We start from the raw sequence: 20834 nt of genomic DNA, 5'->3' as shown, positions 1-20834 counted from the left end.
TTCAACGAGTTACCTGGAGCTAGGGTAAGAGGGTTTTTGTAGAGTAGAGGTCAGTGGATCGAACGGTGGTGATTGATTGAATATTCACCGTTGGAATCAGCTGAAAATTAGTTAAGAACAAGAAACCCTAGCTTTGTGGTGGCTGGCAATAGGTGAGAAATCAGGTGTCGAAGTGAGAGGGGTTTTGTGGAGAGGAGACTAGAGGTTCAAATGGTGGTGACAGAGATAATTTCTGTCATCGAAATTAGTCGAAATCAATTTTGGGTAATAACAGAATATTAACTTTAGGTGGGAAAGTGGTATTTTGAAACTTGTGGGTGGAAAAGTGTCATTGGGTGGGAAAAAGTCGTTTACTCTTATAACAACCACCCTAAGGTTTTGGAAAGTGATTTTAGATGGTGACTTTAAAGGTATTCTACAATAGAGAGTAAATGGCATGTTCCAACCTGAGGTTTAGCGAAAGCCCAAGTTGATATCCCTGGTTGTAGTTATTTTGGATTTCACTCTTAAATTAACAAAAAATCGTTTAATATAATGGTCAAAGGGTAAAAAGGTTATTTACACTGCATTAAATCTGAAATAAAAATAAAAATTTCAAATAACCCACTACAGCTAAAATTCCTCTCAGAAGCACCCTCTCTCCAAAAATCAGCCTATTTTTGGCCGGAATTGCTAGCATCGTCATTGGAATCAGGAGAAAACTGGCCAATATCAACTCCTTTTTGCAAATCCAACCCTTTCCCACCTCGAATTAGACCAAATGCCACTGTTTTCATCGTCACCAACCATTTTTTCGCAAGCCGCCTCTTGTCTTTCCAAGTCAGATTTTGCCTCAATCCGAAGGCCAAATCAAATCTTCCACCACTCTATTAATCATCGGCCTCTACTTTACAAAACCCCTCAAACCCTATCACTTGGTTTTCCTCCGATCATCGGCTGTGAAACGTTGCCCTCTTGACGTTGGGTTTTTGCGATTTGCTTGTTTTGGAGCTTTTAGAGGCTAATTTTTTTGTAGTTTTGTGTTGGTTGTTGCTATTAGGGTGTTGGTTATTGCTATTGGGGTGTTGTGTTGTGTTTTTTGGGCTGATTGTGGTTGTTTTTCTAGGTTTCCATCATCCCCCAACCATTCCTAACTCTCTTCCTCTCAGGGGCACACCAGGTGCTCGAGGAAAAGACCTTCTCAGCATGCCCTGTCACGCAACCTACAACAGCCACCCTCCCACCGGTAGGCAATCACAACTTGGGGTGGTGGGGTTTTAGAAAGGGGATGCTAGTGGATCAAAATGTGATGTCCGGATAGGTTTTTGTCATCGCAATTGGTCGAAAATCGGCAAGAAGTACGCAATTCCACAACCAGTGGCACCAATGATTTGGTAGTGTAAAGGGGTGGAGATGATAGGGATTTTGATGAGGGAGGTACGGGGATGTGTTTGGTGGCGTTGAGGTGTTCCAACAACGCTGGAATTAGGCCAATTTGGCTTGAAAACGACAATTGTGAGGTGGAAGAGGAAGATTGAAAAAGAGGGTGTTATTGAAATAAATTTGAAAGTAAGATGGTTATTTTAATTCTACTAATTTAGGGGTTAAAATATAATTTATTAATTTATTTGTTAAGGGTAATATGGTAATAGCATCTTTTGCATCTTAAAAATTGCTAATGTTGTTGGTTTAAAGATGGTAATTTGGAATAAATGCAACTAAGGGTACTAATTGGGATGTTGTTAAACCTCGGGTGGGAACATGTTATTTACTCCCCTTCAAATATTTAATATTAGTCATATACTACCCTTGAGGCCTTGACACCTGATGCCGTCAAGATAAATTAACAGTTGAAGGGTAAGTTTACAATAACAATCAGGGGTAAAACTGGAATGCTATTCAGTATTTTGTATCGGTAATAATTAAAAGGAGAAGAAAAAAAAAGAAACCCAAATTCTCCCGTCTTCTCCACCGTTCATCTTTTCCACCTATCCTTTGTGCAATCCACAAAGGCACAAACACAACTTTGGAACAAAACCAGTAATTAAATTTGGTAGATATCAGATTCATCCTCTCTTACTTTTGCATCACCTAAGATATATCTGGCAACAAGAAAAAAAATATTTACTAGAAAACCCATTCCCACTCCCCGATTACCTCATCATTTGCCCCTCTTAAGCCATAGGCGTTTGAGCAAACGCATCTAGTGTGCAAAAACTCGAATGGCCTAAGTGCCTCCAATCTGTGAATCCACTCACTTCATTACCCGCTGTGATACCATCTCCAGAATGCAGCTCCTGAAAATCGATAAATGAGCGCACATACTCATCAGTGGTATTGCTTTTGCTCCTCTTAATCAGTTCAGCAGTCTTCCAAAGTCGTTGCTCTACTAGTTCTTTGGCTCTAAGCTGCGCGTACATCGGAACACAGCCATTACCCCAATATCCAAAAGGTAGAGGAGGCTTCACTATTTTCCGAACATTGGTTGCATACGCGAACTTCACATTTTCATCTCCAGGAATCCCTGAACATCTGACCCTGTTATATCAACCATAAACTGAGTCAAAGGGGACAATTCACAAGTCACACAATTAATTAATTAATAATAAAAATGTCTATATAAAGTCAAGTTTATTTAAGTAAATCACTAAAATGGACTTACTTGGCTCGCCATAAGAAGGCACCCAAAGCCTCAAACGTGGTAAAACTCAAGCCACAATTCTCGAGCAATGCAAGTTTCAACTGATCCAAACACTCATCCGTCACATTAAAGCATTCTCTAACAACTGGTCCAACCGCTTGACGGTACGGTTTAAACCCTTTCTCCAACCTCAAAAACTCCGTAACAGAACCTTCAACCCGCGGTGGATCTCTTGGACCCAACAATCTCGCTCGGTCCCAACCCGGTTGAGCCGACACCTGAGCCGCCCCACGCGCCAACTCAGCCACCGCATTGAAAAACTGGGTCGCACCAAGTCCATCACACAAAGCGTGATGTATAGCAGCACCCAGAGTGAACCCACCACACTTGAACACCGTGACCTGTAAAATACACGGATTAAGCAACACCTCCTCCGAATCCGGGTCGGGAACTAGTTGCTCCACAAAATCCGAATCCGGGTCGTCAAGATAGTTCAAAGATTCTAGTGTGCAGTCCACAGTGGCATTGACAAGAGGGAGACCCTGGCCCACCTGGCAAAACAGCGAGAGACGTTGGTTGCCGACGTGACGAAGGGTGGCGGCAAGAGGGTAGTAATGAAGAAGAGCGGAGGAGAGAGCAGTGGCGATGACGTGGAAGGGCTGGGGGTCAGTGGGTTTGTTGTCATATACGCGGAGGTAACGGAAGGTTACACGGAGGTTGGGGTCATTGTCTAGGTGGGAAAGAGGGAGAACGTGGTCATCGTTAAAAGGTAGTGTGGAAGGAAGAATGGATTTTGTTTCTAAGATTTTCACTTGCATCTTTAAAGATGGATTCGCAACAATTGTGTTGTGTTCATGCTTTTGGTTTGAGCTTGAGATTTATGGAGGTGGATTAGTTGATTATTGTGACATGGCGCGGGACACGCTGGGAAGATCACCGAGGGTTGGTGAGAGAAGTTGGTGGGGGAGAAAAGTTAATTTTAAGATAATAAATTGCAAATAATCTGGTTAAGGAGAGTTTTTTGATATAATTATTTGAATTATCATGCTATTATCTCTTATATGGCACCATTGCACCCACGAAATCCCATGGATTCGAAATCGGAATCGAAATCAGAATAGAAATCGACTGATTCTTAGGATTTGAAACCAAAATTGGAATCGGCTGGTTTTAGTACCTAAGAGTCTAGAACCAAAACCTGAAACATAGGTTTTGGTTCTGAGAAAATTACGATTACCTTGCTATTCACAAAAATGATAAATATATCTCTAAAAATTAAATACACCCCTAAAAGTTTACAAAAATTACATTTCAATCCCGGTTCCTACCCGGGTCTTAGTTTCAATTCTGATTTTGATTCCTACAATAGTAAAACAGAAATCAGAATCGCACAGTACCGATTCCAATTTTTTAGAATCGAAACCGACCCTGGAAGAGTTGGTTCCAGATGGGAACTGGAACCTACTCACCTACCATTTTGGTTCTTTCCTATTTTTTGTTCACCCCAGCTACCATTTTGGTTTTTCCTATTTTTTGTTCACCCCAGCACCAACGGTAGTGATGTGTGTTGCCAAACTTGTACCTCCCTCAATAATGATCGTAGTTGCTGCCGCCGCCATGGTAGAACCACCTTGTAAATTTATCAATTGTCACCGACATCCTACTGAAACCAAATTGTTTTTCGAAGTTAGATTCGTTATTATTAAGGGAAGAAATGGAATGTTAACTATATAGTAGTAGCTTAATCTTCTTATTCCTTTACAACAAATGTTCTTATAATTAGGTATGATTATGCCCGTAAATAAAACATTTAATGAGAAGTCAAATATTTAAGGAATATCAATTTTTTTTTTTAAAACAAATATTTCTCATTTAATATAAAACTAGACATGGGATCCGCACGTTGCGTGAGTATGTTTATTCAATGTTTTTTAAATAGATTGTAAACAAATTTATTATAACAAAATAAACTAATTAGATTAAGACATAATAAGTGTTAAATTATACAAATTTTAAAGTAAATATAAATTGTATATATATACAAAGTTGTGTTAAGATAAAATTAATAATTGTACTTATATAATTATTAATATCAATTATAGTTAGATGTTATTAAATCATTCATCCAACTTGAGAAGATCACCTAAATATTATATGGTCTAATTATACTTTTAGGATCATCACCTTGTACAATTGATATTATTTTTGCAGACATGTCTTTGATATTTAATGTCAGTATTTTGTGGTGAATCGTGTATGATATTTAATATCACCTGAATATTATCAAGATCAACTATTTATACTCAAGTTTTATATTAACCTTCCACAATTTCTGTAACTTATATTCATTTTCAAGTTGCGTTGCGCGGGTATGTTTATTATATTTTTTTTTCACATTATTATTGGTTTTTTTGTGTTTTAAATATATATTTTCTATATTAAAGTTCATTTTATATTGAATTGATAATTAAAAAATCAATAAATAAAATATTCACAAATTGAACTCAAAGTTTATATCATCATTGTTCTTCTCAAATATGTTACCATTAGACATTTGCTACCAAAGTTTAAAACTTTGTCAAGAAAAACAAAAAAATTTGCAGGATAACCCACTGGGTATTATTGATAAGTCTATAAATTAATCAAAGACTTATTGAAAAATGTGAAACTTTTAAGTAAGAGACTTGCAGAGCCAAAGGAAAAAATTGATTTTGATTTTTAAGAAGAGAAAATGAATTATTTTTATTATTATTATTTTAGAAATAAAAAAAAATTAAGAATATTGAGAAGAGAACTCACATAGAAAGCAACAACAACTCTAACAGTATAATCTGAAGGCTACTTAATTGAAGTATTGAAGAAGCCATGAATATAAGGGTCCTCTGACACAAATTCATTTGTTGCAATTAGAATTGACCACCACCTATTGCAAAAAAAGCATTCGATCATAGTATCTTAAAGAAAGACAATAATTGTAAAACCCACAAAACCCACAAATCAAACAACAAAATCAGTCCAAAAATCAATAAAAAGAGATAGAACAAATATAATTAAAACTACATATCAATATTTGTTTTCCTTTGTCATCACTAAAATTGAATTTGTTTTATGTGTGTGGTGATAAAATGAATGGTTTGGCAGCACGTCTATAGTTATCATAATTCATCATATACTATATCAAATTAAATCCCTATCTTTCTAGTTTCCAAAGATTCAAACCATTCATCAATTGGATTTTTATTGATCAAGTTATGGCTAATTTACTACTGACTGTTCAGTAAAAATCGAGAAACGAGGGAAACCGAAATATGTATGATGATAAAAGGAACAATTATCCAAATTAAGTGTATAATATATTAAATTAACACTCTATCTATCTAGTTTCTAAAGGTTCAAACCTCTCATCAATTGGATTTTTATTGAGCAAGTTATGGTCAATTTACTACTAACTGTTCAGTGGAAACCGAAATGTCAATTGGATTTTTATTGAGCAAGTTATGGTCAATTTACTACTAACTGTTCAGTGGAAACCGAAATATGTGTGATGATAAAAAGAATGGTTTGGCAGTGGAGCTAAAGTTATCCAAATTAAGTGTATAATATATCAAATTACCTATCTGTCTAGTTTCTAAATATTCAAACATCTCATCAATTGGATTTTTATTGAGAAACTTATGGTTAATTTACTACTAACTGTTCAGTGGAAACCAAAATGTATGTGATAATAAAATGAATTGTTTGACAATGAGGCTGCATTTATCCAAATTAAGTGTATAATATTTTAAATTAAAGTCTTGTCTGTCTAGTTTCTAAAGATTCAAACCTCTCATCAATTGAAGTTTTATTGAGCAAGTTATGGTTAATTTACTACTAATTATTTAGTGGAAACTTAAATGTGTATGATAATAAAATGAATGGTTTACTAAAGCTACATGGTTTAGCATCAAGCATCAGTTGATATTTGTTAAATAAATGAAATTAGCTATATTCAGCAACAAACTCTTTTCATGATATTGGATGTAACATAAAAGATATCATCAAAAAGAGATAAAACAATTACAATTAAAATGACATATCAATATTTGTTTTCCTTTAAGGATAATAATAATGGTTCGATATATTATAAATGGTTTACTAAAGCTACATTGTTCAACAACAAACATAAGATGATATTTGAGATATAAATAAAATTTGTTATATTCAGCAACAACCTGTTTCCGATATATGTATGTAACATAAAAAAATATCAACAAAAGGAGATAGAACAAGTACAATTAAAACTATATATCAATATTTGTTTTCCTTTGTCATCACTAAAATTCAATTGGTTTTATGTGTGTGATGATAAAATGAATAGTTTGGCCGCATATTTATAGTTATCCAAATTCTTCATATAATATATCAAATTAAAGCTCTATCTTTCTAGTTTCCAAATATTCAAACCGCTCATCAATTGGATTTTTATTGAGTATGTTGTGACCAATTTACTACTGATTGTTTAGTAAAAATTGAGAAATAGGGAAAACCGAAATGTGTGTGATGATAAAAGGAATGGTTCGAAAGTGGGGCTACATTTATCCAAATTAAGTGTATAATATATCAAATTAAATTCCTATCTGTCTAGTTTATAAATATTCAAACCTCTCATCAATTAGAGTTCTATTGAGCAAATTATGGTCAACTTACTAATGACTGTTCAGTGGAAAAAGAAATGTATGATGATAAAAGGAATAGTTCGACAGTGGGGCTACAGTTATCTAAATTAAGCGTGTAATATATCAAATTAAAGGTCTGTATGTATAGTTTCTAAATATTTAAACCTCTCATCAATTGGAGTTTTATTCAGCAAGTTATGGTCAATTTATTACTGACTGTTTAGTAGAAACTGAAATATATGTGATGATAAAAGAAATAGTTTGGAAGTGGGGCTACAGTTATCCAAATTAAGTGTATAATAATCAAATTAAATCCCTATCTATCTAGTTTTCAAAGATTCAAATCGCTCATCAATTTGATTTTTATTGAGCAAGCTATGGCTAATTTACTACTGACTATTCAGTAGAAATCGAGAAATATGAGAAACCAAAATGTGTATTGATAAAAGAAATGATTCGGAAGTGGGGCTAAAATTATCCAAATTAAGCATATAATATATCAAATTAAAGCCTTATTTATCTAGTTTCTAAAGATTTAAACCTCTTATCAATTTGAGTTTTATTGAGTAAGTTATGGTCAATTTACTACTGACTGTTTAGTGGAAGCTGAAATATGTGTGATGATGAAAGGAATGGTTCGGCAGTGGGGGTTACAGTTATCCAAATTAAGTGTATAATATATCAAATTAAAGCTCTGTTTGTCTAGTTCTAAAGATTCAATCCTCTCATCAATTGGATTTTTATTGAGCAAGATATGGTCAATTTACTATTGATTGTTCAGTGGAAACTGAAACGCATGTGATGATAGAATGAATGGTTTACTTAACCCAATTTTAAGGGATTATCATATTAGGACTGATAAGAAATATTTCAAAAACACCTATTAATTGGAAAACGGAATCAACCAAAATTAATTCATTTAACATATATACTCGCACATCAACAGGACATAAACAATAAATCATTCATATAGCAAATTAAAATACATGAATGTTTTTATAGAAAACATATTCAACACAATTGAACTGTTTCTACTAATATAAATATGACACATAATCACAATTCAGCTGACAATAGGATCATACTCGATTTGATCATAGTAAAGTATATGAATATTTCCTTGAAAACAAACATAACAAAATTTAATCGATCTTCATGTTAAGATTTGTTAAGGAACAATTATTCATTCGTATAACAACTGTTACTTGAAAACGAAATCAACAAAAGTTCATTAATCTTCATATTAAAATTGTTAAAGAATACACTTACGTTTGGCAAGACTAACACAATTAACCATTCAAATAGATTGACCGAATAAAAACAATCATTCAATCAAATAATAACCGTTAAAATAGTTAGGAGATATATTTACAATTTCGTATTAAAATTGTTAGAAGACATGCTTACAATTCAGAAGAATGAATCAAAATAAAAAACTCATTTGACAATGTCAATCGAACATTCTACCTTTATTCCATGTCAATTCATAAATCTTTGACCTATAAACAACAACAAAAACATAAATAAATAAATCGATTAATAAAATCATGAAGAACAGACGTATTATTGACACAAACTAACATAACCTATAAACAATTAATAAAAGACCAGACATATTGTTGACACCAACTAACATATTGCGATAATACACAACTGAATATACACCCCTTTTATAACCCTTTATTTAGACCTTTCAAATGCCAATACAATTGAATACGAAGAAAAGTTTGCAATGTCAATACAATGCACCTATATAATTATTAATAAATAGATATGCTTTTACTACCAATGCAATGCACCTATGTAATCCAATTTTTATGTCTATTTATTTAGACTTTAGAATACCAAATGCAGCAATTAATATTGTCTACATCATCACCAATAAAATTCAACTACATAGTAATCACAAATCCAATATGTCTTTATGGTTAGACCTTTAGAATGCCAATGCAATGCACTTATATAATTAGTATTATTATTAATTATTAATACAACAATGCAATGCACCTATGTAATCCAATCTTTATGTCTATTTATTTAGACTTTGGAATACCAATGCAGCAATTAATATTATCTACATCATCACCAATAAAATTCAACCACATGACAATAACAAATATAAGGTATTATTATGGTTAGACATTTAGAATGCCAATGCAATGCACCTATATAATTAGAATTATTTCCATTTTTTTAATTAATTAATAATTATAGATGGAGTAATAAATACCAATCCAATGTGTCAAGATAAATCAATTTGATTGACTTGTCAATCTAATGTGTCAAAATAGAGCAACTTTAGAGCTTAAAAAATGTGTCACATGACGAACAATCCATATGAGTATTCATGGCGAACAACCCATATGAATATTCATGAATCTTATAGCTAAAAATATCTCATTAAACCACATATCCAACGCGGCAAGAGAGAGCAATTCTAGAGCTCCAAATTAAAACAATTTTAAAGCTAAAAAAAAAAAAAAGTGTCCTACGTATCACTCAAATAGGTATGCTTTTACCTTTGAATTTGAAATACCAATTCAACAATTAATATCTCTCTACAGCATCACCAATAAAATTCAACCACATAACAACCACAAATCCTATGTGTCAAAATAGAACAATTCTATGAGTTTCAAAATGTATCATATGGCGAATAACCTACATGATATATATATATATTACTTGTAACTTTTAGATTTTTTTTTTCCTGGTAAATTTATAAATAGTTAACAATTTTTTTGGTTTTTTCTTTAAGTTTATTTTTAATATATATATAGGGGATTTTTTTTTTCATAAACTTATATATATATATAAGTTTATGAAAAAAAAAAAATCCCCTAATTGATAGTATCTAATTTTATAACATATTGCTATAGCTTGTTATCCGATGATCCTGTTCTCTGCAAAGAAATGAGGTTGCGCTTTGCACTGGACATTTACAAAAGATTAGGAGGTGAATATATTGTATCTGGATAAAATCATATCGGTAAATTTTTTTCACAAATTTTCTCTCACAAATACGACATAACAATTTTTAATTGGTCAATTTGTAATTAGTCAGATGGAACTCATAGTAAGCCGAACAATAAATTAATAAGAGGATTTGTTATCCTAGTATTACCCATTTTATCCACGTGTTATTAACTTATTATTCGTCCTTCACCAGTCCCTCCCGCCTTTTCCAAGTTACCATGATATAAATTCAAATTCAAACACTTTCCAGCAGAAAAACAAAATTCCAGAAAGTACTTTTCCTTCCTCATCAGAAATTTCCCTCACAATATTCCCGGGAACCAAACAGCGACACTTCTTTCATCTCCTGCGCTAGAAAAACAGGCAAAGCCTCTCTCACTCCTTCTCCCACGCATACGAGCACACATTTGACCAGTGGATTTGGAAATTTTAGGGTTTCAAAACATTTACCGTCTGTTTTTGGGTAAAATCTAGGATTCTGATGTCTGTTCTTATGTGCACTTCGCTTAATTAGACTCTCGCTAGAAATAGATTCACATTTCAAGTTTCATTTAGTTTTGGCAACGGAATCAGTTTGGTTTCTTTTAAGCTTGCTTTAATCTTTCTGAGAATTAGATTCTCCTTCGCACAATATGATTTTATAGTATTTGTTGCCCATGTTTTGTTAAATGTAGGTGATGATTTTGTCTACCAGTTAATTTGATGTAAAACTTCTATCAATTTGACCTTTGTACCGTCAGTTACGTTATTTGATTTTACCGTTACTGAAGAGGTTATCAAATTTTGTGCAGTTTTATTTGACTAATTAAAAACTTGAGCTCTTTGTTGCTTGCTTTTTAAATTTAATCAGTTTCAAAGATTTTCTCCCTTGACTTTCTACCTGTCGAGGCAGGCTTCTAAATATAATGCTTCTGCACAATAAGAGAATTAGTTTTTAGTTGCTCATCTTTTAGTTCGTCCATTTATTAATCCATCTATCTTGTCTTGCCGAGTGTATATTTGGTATTCACTGGTTTGGCATATTGCGGAACTTGTGGACAATGGACTTTATCTTCTATTTGATTTAAAAATGAATTATCATTCGCAGCTTTTTTTCATAACTCTATATCTTAGTCATGCTGTCACTTGATGAAGTCTATCATGTTTTTAACTGTCAGACATTATGTCTAGTTTTTTCTCTGATTCTTTGATTTTAATGCAGCTTTGTCAAAATATTTTTTCATTTCAATCTGTGTAATTAAATGGTGTTAAAAGTGCCATCTCTTTCAGATCCAAATTTGAGTATCTGATACTGTTTTGGTTGTATGCAGTACTCTAAACATAAGATTAACTGCAAATGGCAGACATGCGTGACAAAAATTCTGCCTCTGCTACTGTTAAAGAGAAAAAATCACTTCTAGGTACTGTCTTTCTTCCTTTCACTGATTTTTCATCCATAATTTTGGAGATGATAGTAATAGGAAATAAAATGGTTGAGGTGGTGCATATATTCATTTCATAATGAATTTGTCATTTTAAGCATATTGATATGCAGCTCAGGCTTCAATTGACACATAACAGTAGTAAAAATATTATCAAAAGTGGAGAAAAATCTGAAAAAGTGTATGACTAATTGCTGCAAATGCTGGGGAAACTAGAGAATGAAGGACCAACTGTATATCTAAACTTTTAATTACACCCATTCTCATACCACTTTACCTTGAGCTTGGCATAGCCAACTTGTTACACTGGTCTATTTGAGTCACCAGGTCTCATGAAGACTGCATGTTGTTGGCCAGCCAACCTGTATCTTCAATGCTTGAAATCCTGAAATGTTGCATAACACTATAGGAAAATTTCTTGAGTCTTATTTCTTTCTAGTTATATTTTATTTATATATTTTGATCGTATTACCCTTATAACAGATGAGGAGATTGGAAAGGACTTCCTCAGCTCCTGGAAATCAATGTCAGTGACAGAAGATGATGCCATGGATTTTGGCTTTGACACAGTTTCAAATGGAAAGAAAAAATTTGACTTTGACAAACTGTGAGTGCTGATATAGTTTTAAGATTTTACAATCTTATTGTGCTATTGTTCCCAAGAGTGATTTCTCATGGTAAATCTTTGTTCTGCTGAATGTGGTCTCTTTACTCTGACTCGAGTGTAAAGTACATTAAACTCTTGATTAAATTTTCATTATTTCACCAATACTCGTTGTCTCTAACTCTGTGTTGCATATTGCACATGGTCCCTTTCCCTGACATTTTCTGTGATCACAGTGTGCCGTGCTTAGCAAACTATATCTCACAAGACAAAATTCTCAGTAATCAATCCAGTTGATAGATTGTAGAATCATGCATGAATCTCCAGTGGCCAGAAAACGATGATGGAACTTTTTATTTTTATTTTTTATTATTCCAGGGATATGGATTTTAATTTAGATGGTGATTTTGACAAGTTATCATCATTTAAAGTGGACATGCCAGATCTTGATTTTTCATGCCCATCAACAAAGAATGCAAAAGCCAAGGAAAGAGCTGAAGATGACTGTTCCTCTGGAAATCATCAAGGAAAAAGAGACTTCTTCAACTTCTCTTTTGATTTCAATGAGTAAGAGGACTGAATCCTTATTAAGATGCTCCTTGAAGCTTCAGATGTATAACTGTAATGTACTGAATTCTATACCAGTGAGGACTTTGCAAAGGATACAAAAACTGGGAGAAAATTTGTAGGTAATTCAAAGTCACCTTTCAGAGAACTACCAGATGACGAACCTATTTTGCTGAGGAATGAAAAGAATATCAACAACCTTTGTTCTACCGGGTGAGAAATCTGTGCATGGAGACCATTTAATGCCAAAAGGCTCTACTTTATGATGTGTCAAAATCTGGTCCTGTGGAAATAGATCATATAACTTTAGAATCAATAAATAGAGCCATTGATATTGCTCAAATGACAGTTTCCTATGCACTCTGCAATAGGGAGGAGTTCAATGGTGGGAAAAATGAGAGCAAACTGGATGGTGATTTAAGGCGTCAAGATGAGCAAGTGACAGAACAGGAACCTGATACTCTAGGAAGTCAAAATAATATTGGGTGATATGTCTATACTTGGGCATTAGTTCATTACATTTTGGTTTTTATAATTACTTGGAGTTGGAAACTTCCTTATTCCTGAAACTAATTAGATTATGGAGGTTTAGATTCAGTAAATTAATTGTTGGTACACTTGGCTTTCAACAGGGAGGATCTTCCTGCCAGTGATGTCCAAATTGGGAGCGAATTCGTGGGTAATTCAAAGTCAATTACCAAAGAGTCAACAGAGGGTGAACATGGTTTGCTTAGAAATGATAACAACATGAAGAATCTCAATGATGTCAGGTGATACATTTATTCCCGGAAACTATCTCATACCAAAAGTTTATATTTTTGACATGGTGTTTAAATTTGTTCCAACAGAACTAAATTAGATAATACACTTATAATAACCTATAAAATCAGAACCATTACTGATGCTCAGATGACATTTTCTGTACAACCTTCATTAGGGAGGATGTTGAGTCTGATAGTGTACAGAATGAGAGCAAAATGGTTGGAGATGTAAGCCCAAAAGATAAACAAGTAGCAGAAGGGGAACCTTTTAAGCTGAGAAGTGAAACAAGCACTAGGTGAGGCATCTACACTTTTAAATTTTATCATTTGTTTTTTATTTCAGTGTTAAATCTTCTAATATTTAAACCAAAGTTTGATTAGAGCTTGCAAGTTAAGAACCAGTAAAATATTTAGTGATATGTATGTTGCTTTCAACTATAATTTAGGTTAGTGGTTGATCATTTCCCAAGTGAAACCTCGATACCCTTTCAGGTATCCAATCTGGTATCTTCCTTACATGCCAAGAGGTTTAAGTTTCACTTTTGGTCAATTGCTTTGGGTAGCACGAGGATGCAAAATTATAGTAAACCTTGTGACATAAATCTGTCATCAAGTAAGTCACTTGATTAAGATGTATGTTTTGTTTCAGGAAGTTGTCTTCTTGATAAACTAGAAGTTTTAGCTTGGCTTATTTGGTGTGAGATGTAGAAGATAGACATGAGAAAATTTGTTTAACAAATCTCATTTAGTCATCCCAAAGTGCTACTGCTTAGCTTCCCTTCAAGCTTGCTGCCTTAATCCTCAAATCAGATTTTGCGTCTCTTCCTCCTTTTCCCTTAAAACTCTTCTTTTATAGCATCCAGTTGGTACATGAATATGTGATGAACAGAAGCTCTTTCCTTCTAACATTTTAGGTCAAGTAACTTATGTCATCTTTTATTCATGGTGTTTTGTTAGTAATAGAGTTCTGCTCTGGTATCATTAGTCATGTTAAATCTTGCTGATTTCATGTTCATGACATCAGTAGATTTTTATCCCCAACAGTAACTTGGAACAGAATAATTTTATTTTTGTTTATATTTCAGTCCAGCAGTAAATTTGGTTATTATATGTAAGTTTGATAACATTGGATAAATGCCTATAATTTTCAGCTTGGTGGTGTTTTTCATGTATCTCTGGTATGTTAATCTCAAAATTTTCTTTTTTCAACTTTTACAGAGAGGGCTTCAATACTAATGATGATGTGCAAATTAATGACAAATTGGTTATTTCAAAGTCACACTCCAAAGAATTAACAAAAGAGGAACCTGTTTCTCTGGGAAGTGAAAAGAATGTTAAATGTCTTAGTAATATCAGGTGAGGTAACTATTCTTGGAAATTATTTTATGTCAAAAGCTTCTATGTCTTGACATTCACTTGGACTTTTGTCTCTGATGAACTAGTTTTGATCCTTTAAGTTCAGAGCCAACACTTACTAGTACTCAACTGACACAGTCTTATGCATTTTGCAACAGAGAGGTTATCAATCCTGATGGTGTACAAAGTGAGAGCAAAGTAGTTAATTCAATACTACAGGAAAAAGAAGCAGCAATAGGAGAACCAGTTACGCTGAGAATTAAAAAGAGTTTAGGGTAAGGCATCTATATCCGAGGTTGTAATTTTTCTTCTTTGTCATTTTTTTACTTCACATTTTATATTTGGCTTGGTATTAAACTCAAGTAATCTAGAGTTAAGATATGATCATAAAATTTATGGTGAAAAACTAAGCAATGGGATTCTCGGCTTTCATCGAAAAGAAAAAGTCTAGGCTGTCTTCTGAACTCCTTGATATAATGCCTTCTAACACTAAAAATTAAATTATTTAGATTCATTAAATACCATAACATGGTATATTATGACATAATATGCAGGGTTTGGACCATGTCTCAGATCACTGTCTCCATAAATTTAACATTTATTAATTTTAAGAGTTTCCTCCCACTTGACCTAACATAGTTTTTGCTTGTTTTTGGGATATTGATTTAATTTTCTTTTCTTTATGAACGATTTTCATTTATTTTAGATATATATTACTCATATATTTACAATAGCAAATCGTGTGATAATGTAAGTTCCGAACCAACAATTATTAAGATTGAAATAATACCGTTTAATGCAATTTGCAACAGAGAGGCTATCAATGCTGATGGTGGACAAAATTGTGGCAAAGTTGGTAATTCAAGGCCGCAGTACACAGAAGTAAAAACAGGAGAATCGGCTAAGCTAAGAAGTGAAAAGAACTCAGGGTAAAGCATCTCTATCTGAGATACATATTTTTTTCTTTTTCATTTTTTTTACATAACCCTTTAGATTTCTAATATTTTACTTTGCATTGAGCTGTTTAATAATTGAGAGTAAGTACACGATCATGAAAGTTTTTAATATAAGAAGCATTGGGATATTAGCTTTCATCAGAGGGAAAAATTGAGAATGTCTCCTGGCATTCTTGTCACAATGCATTCTACATTCCATTCAAAATTAAGTCATTTAGCTTCATTAAATAGCATTATATGATATATTATGACAATAGGTTGGGTTTAAACCATGTGATTGAGACAACTGTCTTCATAAATTTGAAATTGACTTTAATACAGTTTCTTCTCATTTTATGTAACAGATTTCTTACTTATTTTTGAATTATTGATTTTATTTTCTTTTCTTTCCAGAAGATTTTCTCTAAACTAATGCATACATTACCCACATTTTTGCAATAGAAAATCATAAAATTGATCATATAAGTTTAGAACCAACAATCATTAACACTCAAATGACTCTGTCTTATGATATTTGCAACAGGGAGGTTACCAATGATGATGGAGTACAATACTTTAGCAAAATTGTTAATATAAAACCACAAGATAAACAAGCAAAAACAGGAGAACCAGTTAAGCTAAAAAGTGAAAAAAAGTCAGGGTAAGTCATTTATAAATCTGAGATACTAACTTTTTTCTTGTTGATTTTTTCTCTTAGTTACACTTCAGATTTCTTATTTTTACTTGGTATCAAACCTATGTTATAATCCACAATAAGTATATTATCGAGAAAGTTTATAATTAAAAAAAAGCATTGGGTACTTGACTTTCCAAAAAAAAAAAAAAAAATCTATAATTTCTTATGGACTTCTTTATATAATTCCTTCTATAGTTTTACTAAAAATGAAATTATTTAGCTTAATTAAATAGCATGATATGGTACATTATGATATAGACATTCAGGAATTTAGCAGACCACTTTGGCTGTCTTGTAATTTGACATTGATAATTATTGGATAGAGTTTCCTCCGGCTTAATGTCACAAATTCTTTACTTGTTTTTGGGATAATGATTTCTTTTTCTCCATCTCTTTGGAAGATATGGTTTTATTTAAGACATGCATCACTTAAAAATTCAATATAGCTTATCATAAATTTGTTTGGGATGTTATGGTATAATCATGACCATTTTCTATTCATTCTATCACTTATTTGCTTCTAACTGCTCCTTACTAATTTAGAACTTCAGAAAAATAGTTTTTTTTACCATTATTTTTTCTTATATTTATTTTGTGTTAAACATGAAAATCAGTTTCATATGTACTATATGGTAATGCTATGTGGTAAGTTATTTATGCCATTTAATCTTTTGGGAAACATCATGTTGAGATGATAAGCTATTGTGATGGTGTGGAAATATCATGTCAGTTTTCATCTAAATCCGGCTGGTTTAAATCAAAGTCAACTTAAGCTAAGTATCCAGGCGAGTGGAAATTCAAAATTTGCTGTTTCAAGCACGCGCTCTATCCAGAACCTGAAGAATGTTTCTGTTGAAGGGCTTAAAACTGTAAAGAGGACATCCAATCTTTCTGCCTTGAAAGATTTGAGGTTTGAAGCCAGTACAGTACAAATTCTTATTTAATTTCTATTATTATATATTCGTGAATCTTTCAAATTACTGCACCCCTCTGAACACAGGACTATAGGAGGAAACAAAGATATGCCAAATTCTACAGTTTTGAGGCAAAGTAGTTCATTTAGAAACCCGGGACAGACGGTAAAACTTCCAGGAATTACACCATCCACTATAGCTCATCTTGTTGGTGGCATTAAGAAACAAAATCCTGTAACACCATCCTTGAAGCGGAAAAAGATTGAGGTATCTCAAATTTCAAGTTCACCAAGTGATGTTATAAATTATTAAGTTTATAAACAAGTGTTATATGTGCAGTTTTGCTTTTGATCCCACAGATTCTGTCCTATAATATCTGTAACATTATTGTGACATTTCTCCAATGTTCATATGGTGCTATTTGTAGGAATCAAATGCAGATTTAGTGTCCTTGAAGTCCCTTAAACGTCTCTCTGAATCACCAAAGGAAAGCAGGTTACGTAATACTTTTGATCATACATATCTTCTAAGTCAAAATACTGGGAGTGTGCTGGAATAATATAATCCTTACAACCTGCAGGAAGTTGAAAGAAACTCTGGGAGGAGTTACTGAAGGAGAGGTATCTTACCAAGAAAGCTTGTGGCTCAATACATCAATGAAAAATGATGACTATAAAATTTATGTGGAACATGGATTAGGTTGATGTCTGATGCTTACAAATATCCAAGTATCTAACTTCCCTTACCTTTACGTTTGACTAGGTCTGGAAGCATGAGAGTCAAGGACCAAATGAGGCCAAGAATGTTCTCCATGGACATACACGCCCTAGACTTGAAGTTGCTAGGGATTTCAGGATGACTGAACTAGAAATTTCATTGGTCATGGAAGATGATGGAAATGTGGAAAAGGCAGAAGCTTACTCAAAAGAGCTTGAGGATGTAAGTGACCATAGATGTTCTGTTTGCTACTTAGTCGTTCATGATTTATCTCATAAAGCTTATGAAACAACTGCACATGTCCGTAACATGTTAAATAACTAAAAATCTTTGTACTTAAAAATCATGCTAGCAGAAAGTCACGATGACTAAGAGACCCACAGTCGGAATAAGTGGAACATGTTACTGCATGGAATCATTATCTTTAACAGTGAAATATGTAGGTTGAACCTGCAGTAACAGTGGTTTAACTCAACGTTTAAGTGTGGGAACATGCAAATTCCTTAAATGACGTATCTTTGCTATCCCTTTTGTTATATGGAACATTTGTTTTTCGTCCTTGCTTTCAATCATCCAATCAATTGAATCTCAGAACACAGTGATTCTATTATGTATTAACCACATTACCATCCAATTCATGGTTTTAAATGGATGACAGGGTCTGGTACTGAAAATGAATCAATTTCATGGTTTCAAGGCCTGCTGAAGAATGAATTAGCTTCCGATAAATTAATTCTGAGTCAACTTTATAACTCCTGTGGTTGGTTCATATTAGCTGGCAATTGTTGTAGTTCTTCCTCAGCAAAGATAAGTCCACTTTTGTGTGTGATATGGATGATTCTGTTTCTCCAGTATAGAGGAAAATAGGGGAGCTCAGAATGTAGGCAGTCAGGGAGAATTCCCTGCTTAGTTGTGAAACAAGATGGAAGGTTTACAATTATGCAAATTATTCTAAGCAATAAGTCCTAATGAGTTGTGCTTTCCAAACTGTTAGATGATTTGCAAATGATTGATTGTCCATAAAAATGGGGTTATTTTAAATATCAAGATTTACAGCTAGTATGAGTTTCTTTCTGCAGATATGCAACATGCTGAAGAAGAAACATGAGGAAGCCAAAGAAATATTGGTGCGAACTATTGTGAACAACAATAATCTACTCATGCTGAATCATCCAATCTATGAAGAGAAGATATCCTTCCAATTTTCTTTGTTGATTATATTTTTTCCTTTGGAATTTATTTTTGGAATGAAGATGTTGCACCTTCACAATTGAAAACATTCGCATGGTTCAGAAGTTTGCCACAGAATTAATGTGCAAGGAAATCCCAACATGATGATTGGGGACAATAGTTCTACAATGGTGCCTCTCTCTTTCTCTCTCAGAGATTCATTTCAAGTCAGTTGATAATTTCTCATGCCATGCAAATTTTAGGGATAGAATATATGTTTGCTTTGCTGCTGCAATTTCTATCATAGGAATATTTCTTTGAGAGCTACTGTTTTATAGGTTTTACTTCAATATTTTAGTTTTCTTCTTTTACATATTATTCAACTCATGCCCCGCTGGTCAAGTCCTTACAAGGCTGGTGCTTGAGCCTTATTACTTGTGTTTAAAATCTTCCAGGATTAAATAACCAATGAAGGGACAAGTTGGAAAATTTCACTCGGTATATAAATACAGGTCAAACATCCCCATCAATTCACTATGATTTATTATGTTTTAAAGTAATGGCATTATGGTGATACTAACCCCACATTTATCTCAGCTTTCAAGCAGTTTCTAAATTCAACATAACATTAGGAACGCAATAAGGACTGTGTTGGTTCAGCTTAGCCTTAACATAAGAGTAGTTGACCGTTCTTCGTTGTGAGCCAAGAAATGGATTAATTCAGGCATGAGGAAGAGGAAGTTTCAAGTGCCCCCACGAATACGAGTTGAGTTTGCACTTTGAGTTGGTCCAAGGCAGCACCTAGTTTGGCTTTTCCATAGCAATATCGAAATGGTGTAATCTTTCTTGCCCTTTTTTTATGGCATGCCTCTAATGAAATGACTGTAAAGTTGATGTTGGATATCATAATTCTAAATAAACAGTAGGCCATATGTCAATTCTCAAGTTGGGATCTGGAGTGATGATTTCCAAACAATTCAACCTTAGGTTGGTACTCCTGACAGGATTTAGTTAAATTTTAAATTTTAAATTTTTTAATCTCTCAACTCTCAACTCTCAAGTCCAAAGTCCGCTTCTTTTTTAACTCTTATTGAAATCTAGTTTTCTGACCTTCCACCAAATTGAAATTTTAAACTCCCTCCCTCGTATACCCAATTAGCGGCAGAAAAAGGCGCAGAATTCAAAATAAGAAGAAATAAAAAAAAAACTTTTGCCTCCCTCCGTGAAAATCAAAACCCAGGAAACATAACAAAATTAACTCGAATTTTTCATCTCCTGTTTCCCCTCCAAAATCCACCATTACATATACCTCTTCTTGTCGCTCTCATTCCGCATCTCTACTTTCAGTCTCTCTCTTACAAATTACAATGGCCGTGCTCTCTCTTTGTGAATATGATAGCAAAGAAAATATTAGTCCTTTCTCTTCAAAGCAGCCCATACC

At 33.3% G+C, this 20834-nt stretch overlaps 2 protein-coding genes across 7 annotated transcripts; one reads left to right on the top strand and one right to left on the bottom strand.

Annotated features, from left to right (window-relative positions):
• Window positions 1-2153: 2153 nt before the first annotated feature.
• LOC116133694 (spermidine coumaroyl-CoA acyltransferase-like) lies at window positions 2154-3599 on the bottom strand. Its single transcript, XM_031419378.1, has 2 exons — window positions 2642-3599; window positions 2154-2517 (listed from the first exon to the last, which is right to left on the bottom strand). The coding sequence occupies exons 1-2, from the start codon at window positions 3436-3438 to the stop codon at window positions 2154-2156; spliced, it is 1161 nt and encodes a 386-aa protein (XP_031275238.1). The 5' UTR covers window positions 3439-3599.
• A 7970-nt stretch (window positions 3600-11569) lies between these two features.
• Window positions 11570-20384, top strand: LOC116133704 (uncharacterized protein At4g18490). Of its 6 annotated transcripts, XM_031419391.1 has the most exons (19): window positions 11570-11651; window positions 12156-12279; window positions 12655-12843; window positions 12922-13056; window positions 13215-13328; window positions 13476-13613; window positions 13781-13900; window positions 14823-14960; window positions 15119-15235; window positions 15773-15889; window positions 16440-16556; window positions 17323-17502; window positions 17593-17773; window positions 17934-18001; window positions 18087-18126; window positions 18269-18445; window positions 19303-19413; window positions 19502-19584; window positions 19991-20381. In XM_031419391.1, the coding sequence occupies exons 1-18, from the start codon at window positions 11588-11590 to the stop codon at window positions 19556-19558; spliced, it is 2187 nt and encodes a 728-aa protein (XP_031275251.1). In that variant the 5' UTR covers window positions 11570-11587; the 3' UTR covers window positions 19559-19584; window positions 19991-20381. The 6 variants fall into 6 exon arrangements, 5 of the variants coding, with proteins under 5 accessions (XP_031275251.1, XP_031275250.1, XP_031275249.1 ...); XR_004128599.1 differs by having other exon boundaries at window positions 19303-19905; window positions 19991-20383; XM_031419390.1 differs by having other exon boundaries at window positions 19502-20383.
• Window positions 20385-20834: the final 450 nt, after the last annotated feature.

The sequence above is a fragment of the Pistacia vera genome, unplaced genomic scaffold, assembly GCF_008641045.1.
Source record: "Pistacia vera cultivar Batoury unplaced genomic scaffold, PisVer_v2 Contig272, whole genome shotgun sequence".
In the NCBI taxonomy this organism is placed as follows: Eukaryota; Viridiplantae; Streptophyta; class Magnoliopsida; order Sapindales; family Anacardiaceae; genus Pistacia; species Pistacia vera.
The sequence above is the reverse complement of the archived record's forward strand: the minus strand, read 5'-3'. Positions and strand labels throughout refer to the sequence as shown.

Bases quoted from the DNA above. Each gene is read 5' to 3' on its own strand.
- LOC116133694 (XM_031419378.1), bottom strand. From the start codon at position 3,438: ATGCAAGTGAAAATCTTAGAAACAAAATCCATTCTTCCTTCCACACTA. The intron at 2,518-2,641 runs GTAAGTCCATTT...TTGATATAACAG, and splicing joins GCCTTCTTATGGCGAGCCAA to GGTCAGATGTTCAGGGATTC.
- LOC116133704 (XM_031419389.1), top strand. From the start codon at position 11,588: ATGGCAGACATGCGTGACAAAAATTCTGCCTCTGCTACTGTTAAAGAG. The intron at 15,236-15,772 runs GTAAGGCATCTA...AATTTGCAACAG, and splicing joins AGAATTAAAAAGAGTTTAGG to AGAGGCTATCAATGCTGATG. The intron at 18,002-18,086 runs GTTACGTAATAC...TACAACCTGCAG, and splicing joins GAATCACCAAAGGAAAGCAG to GAAGTTGAAAGAAACTCTGG.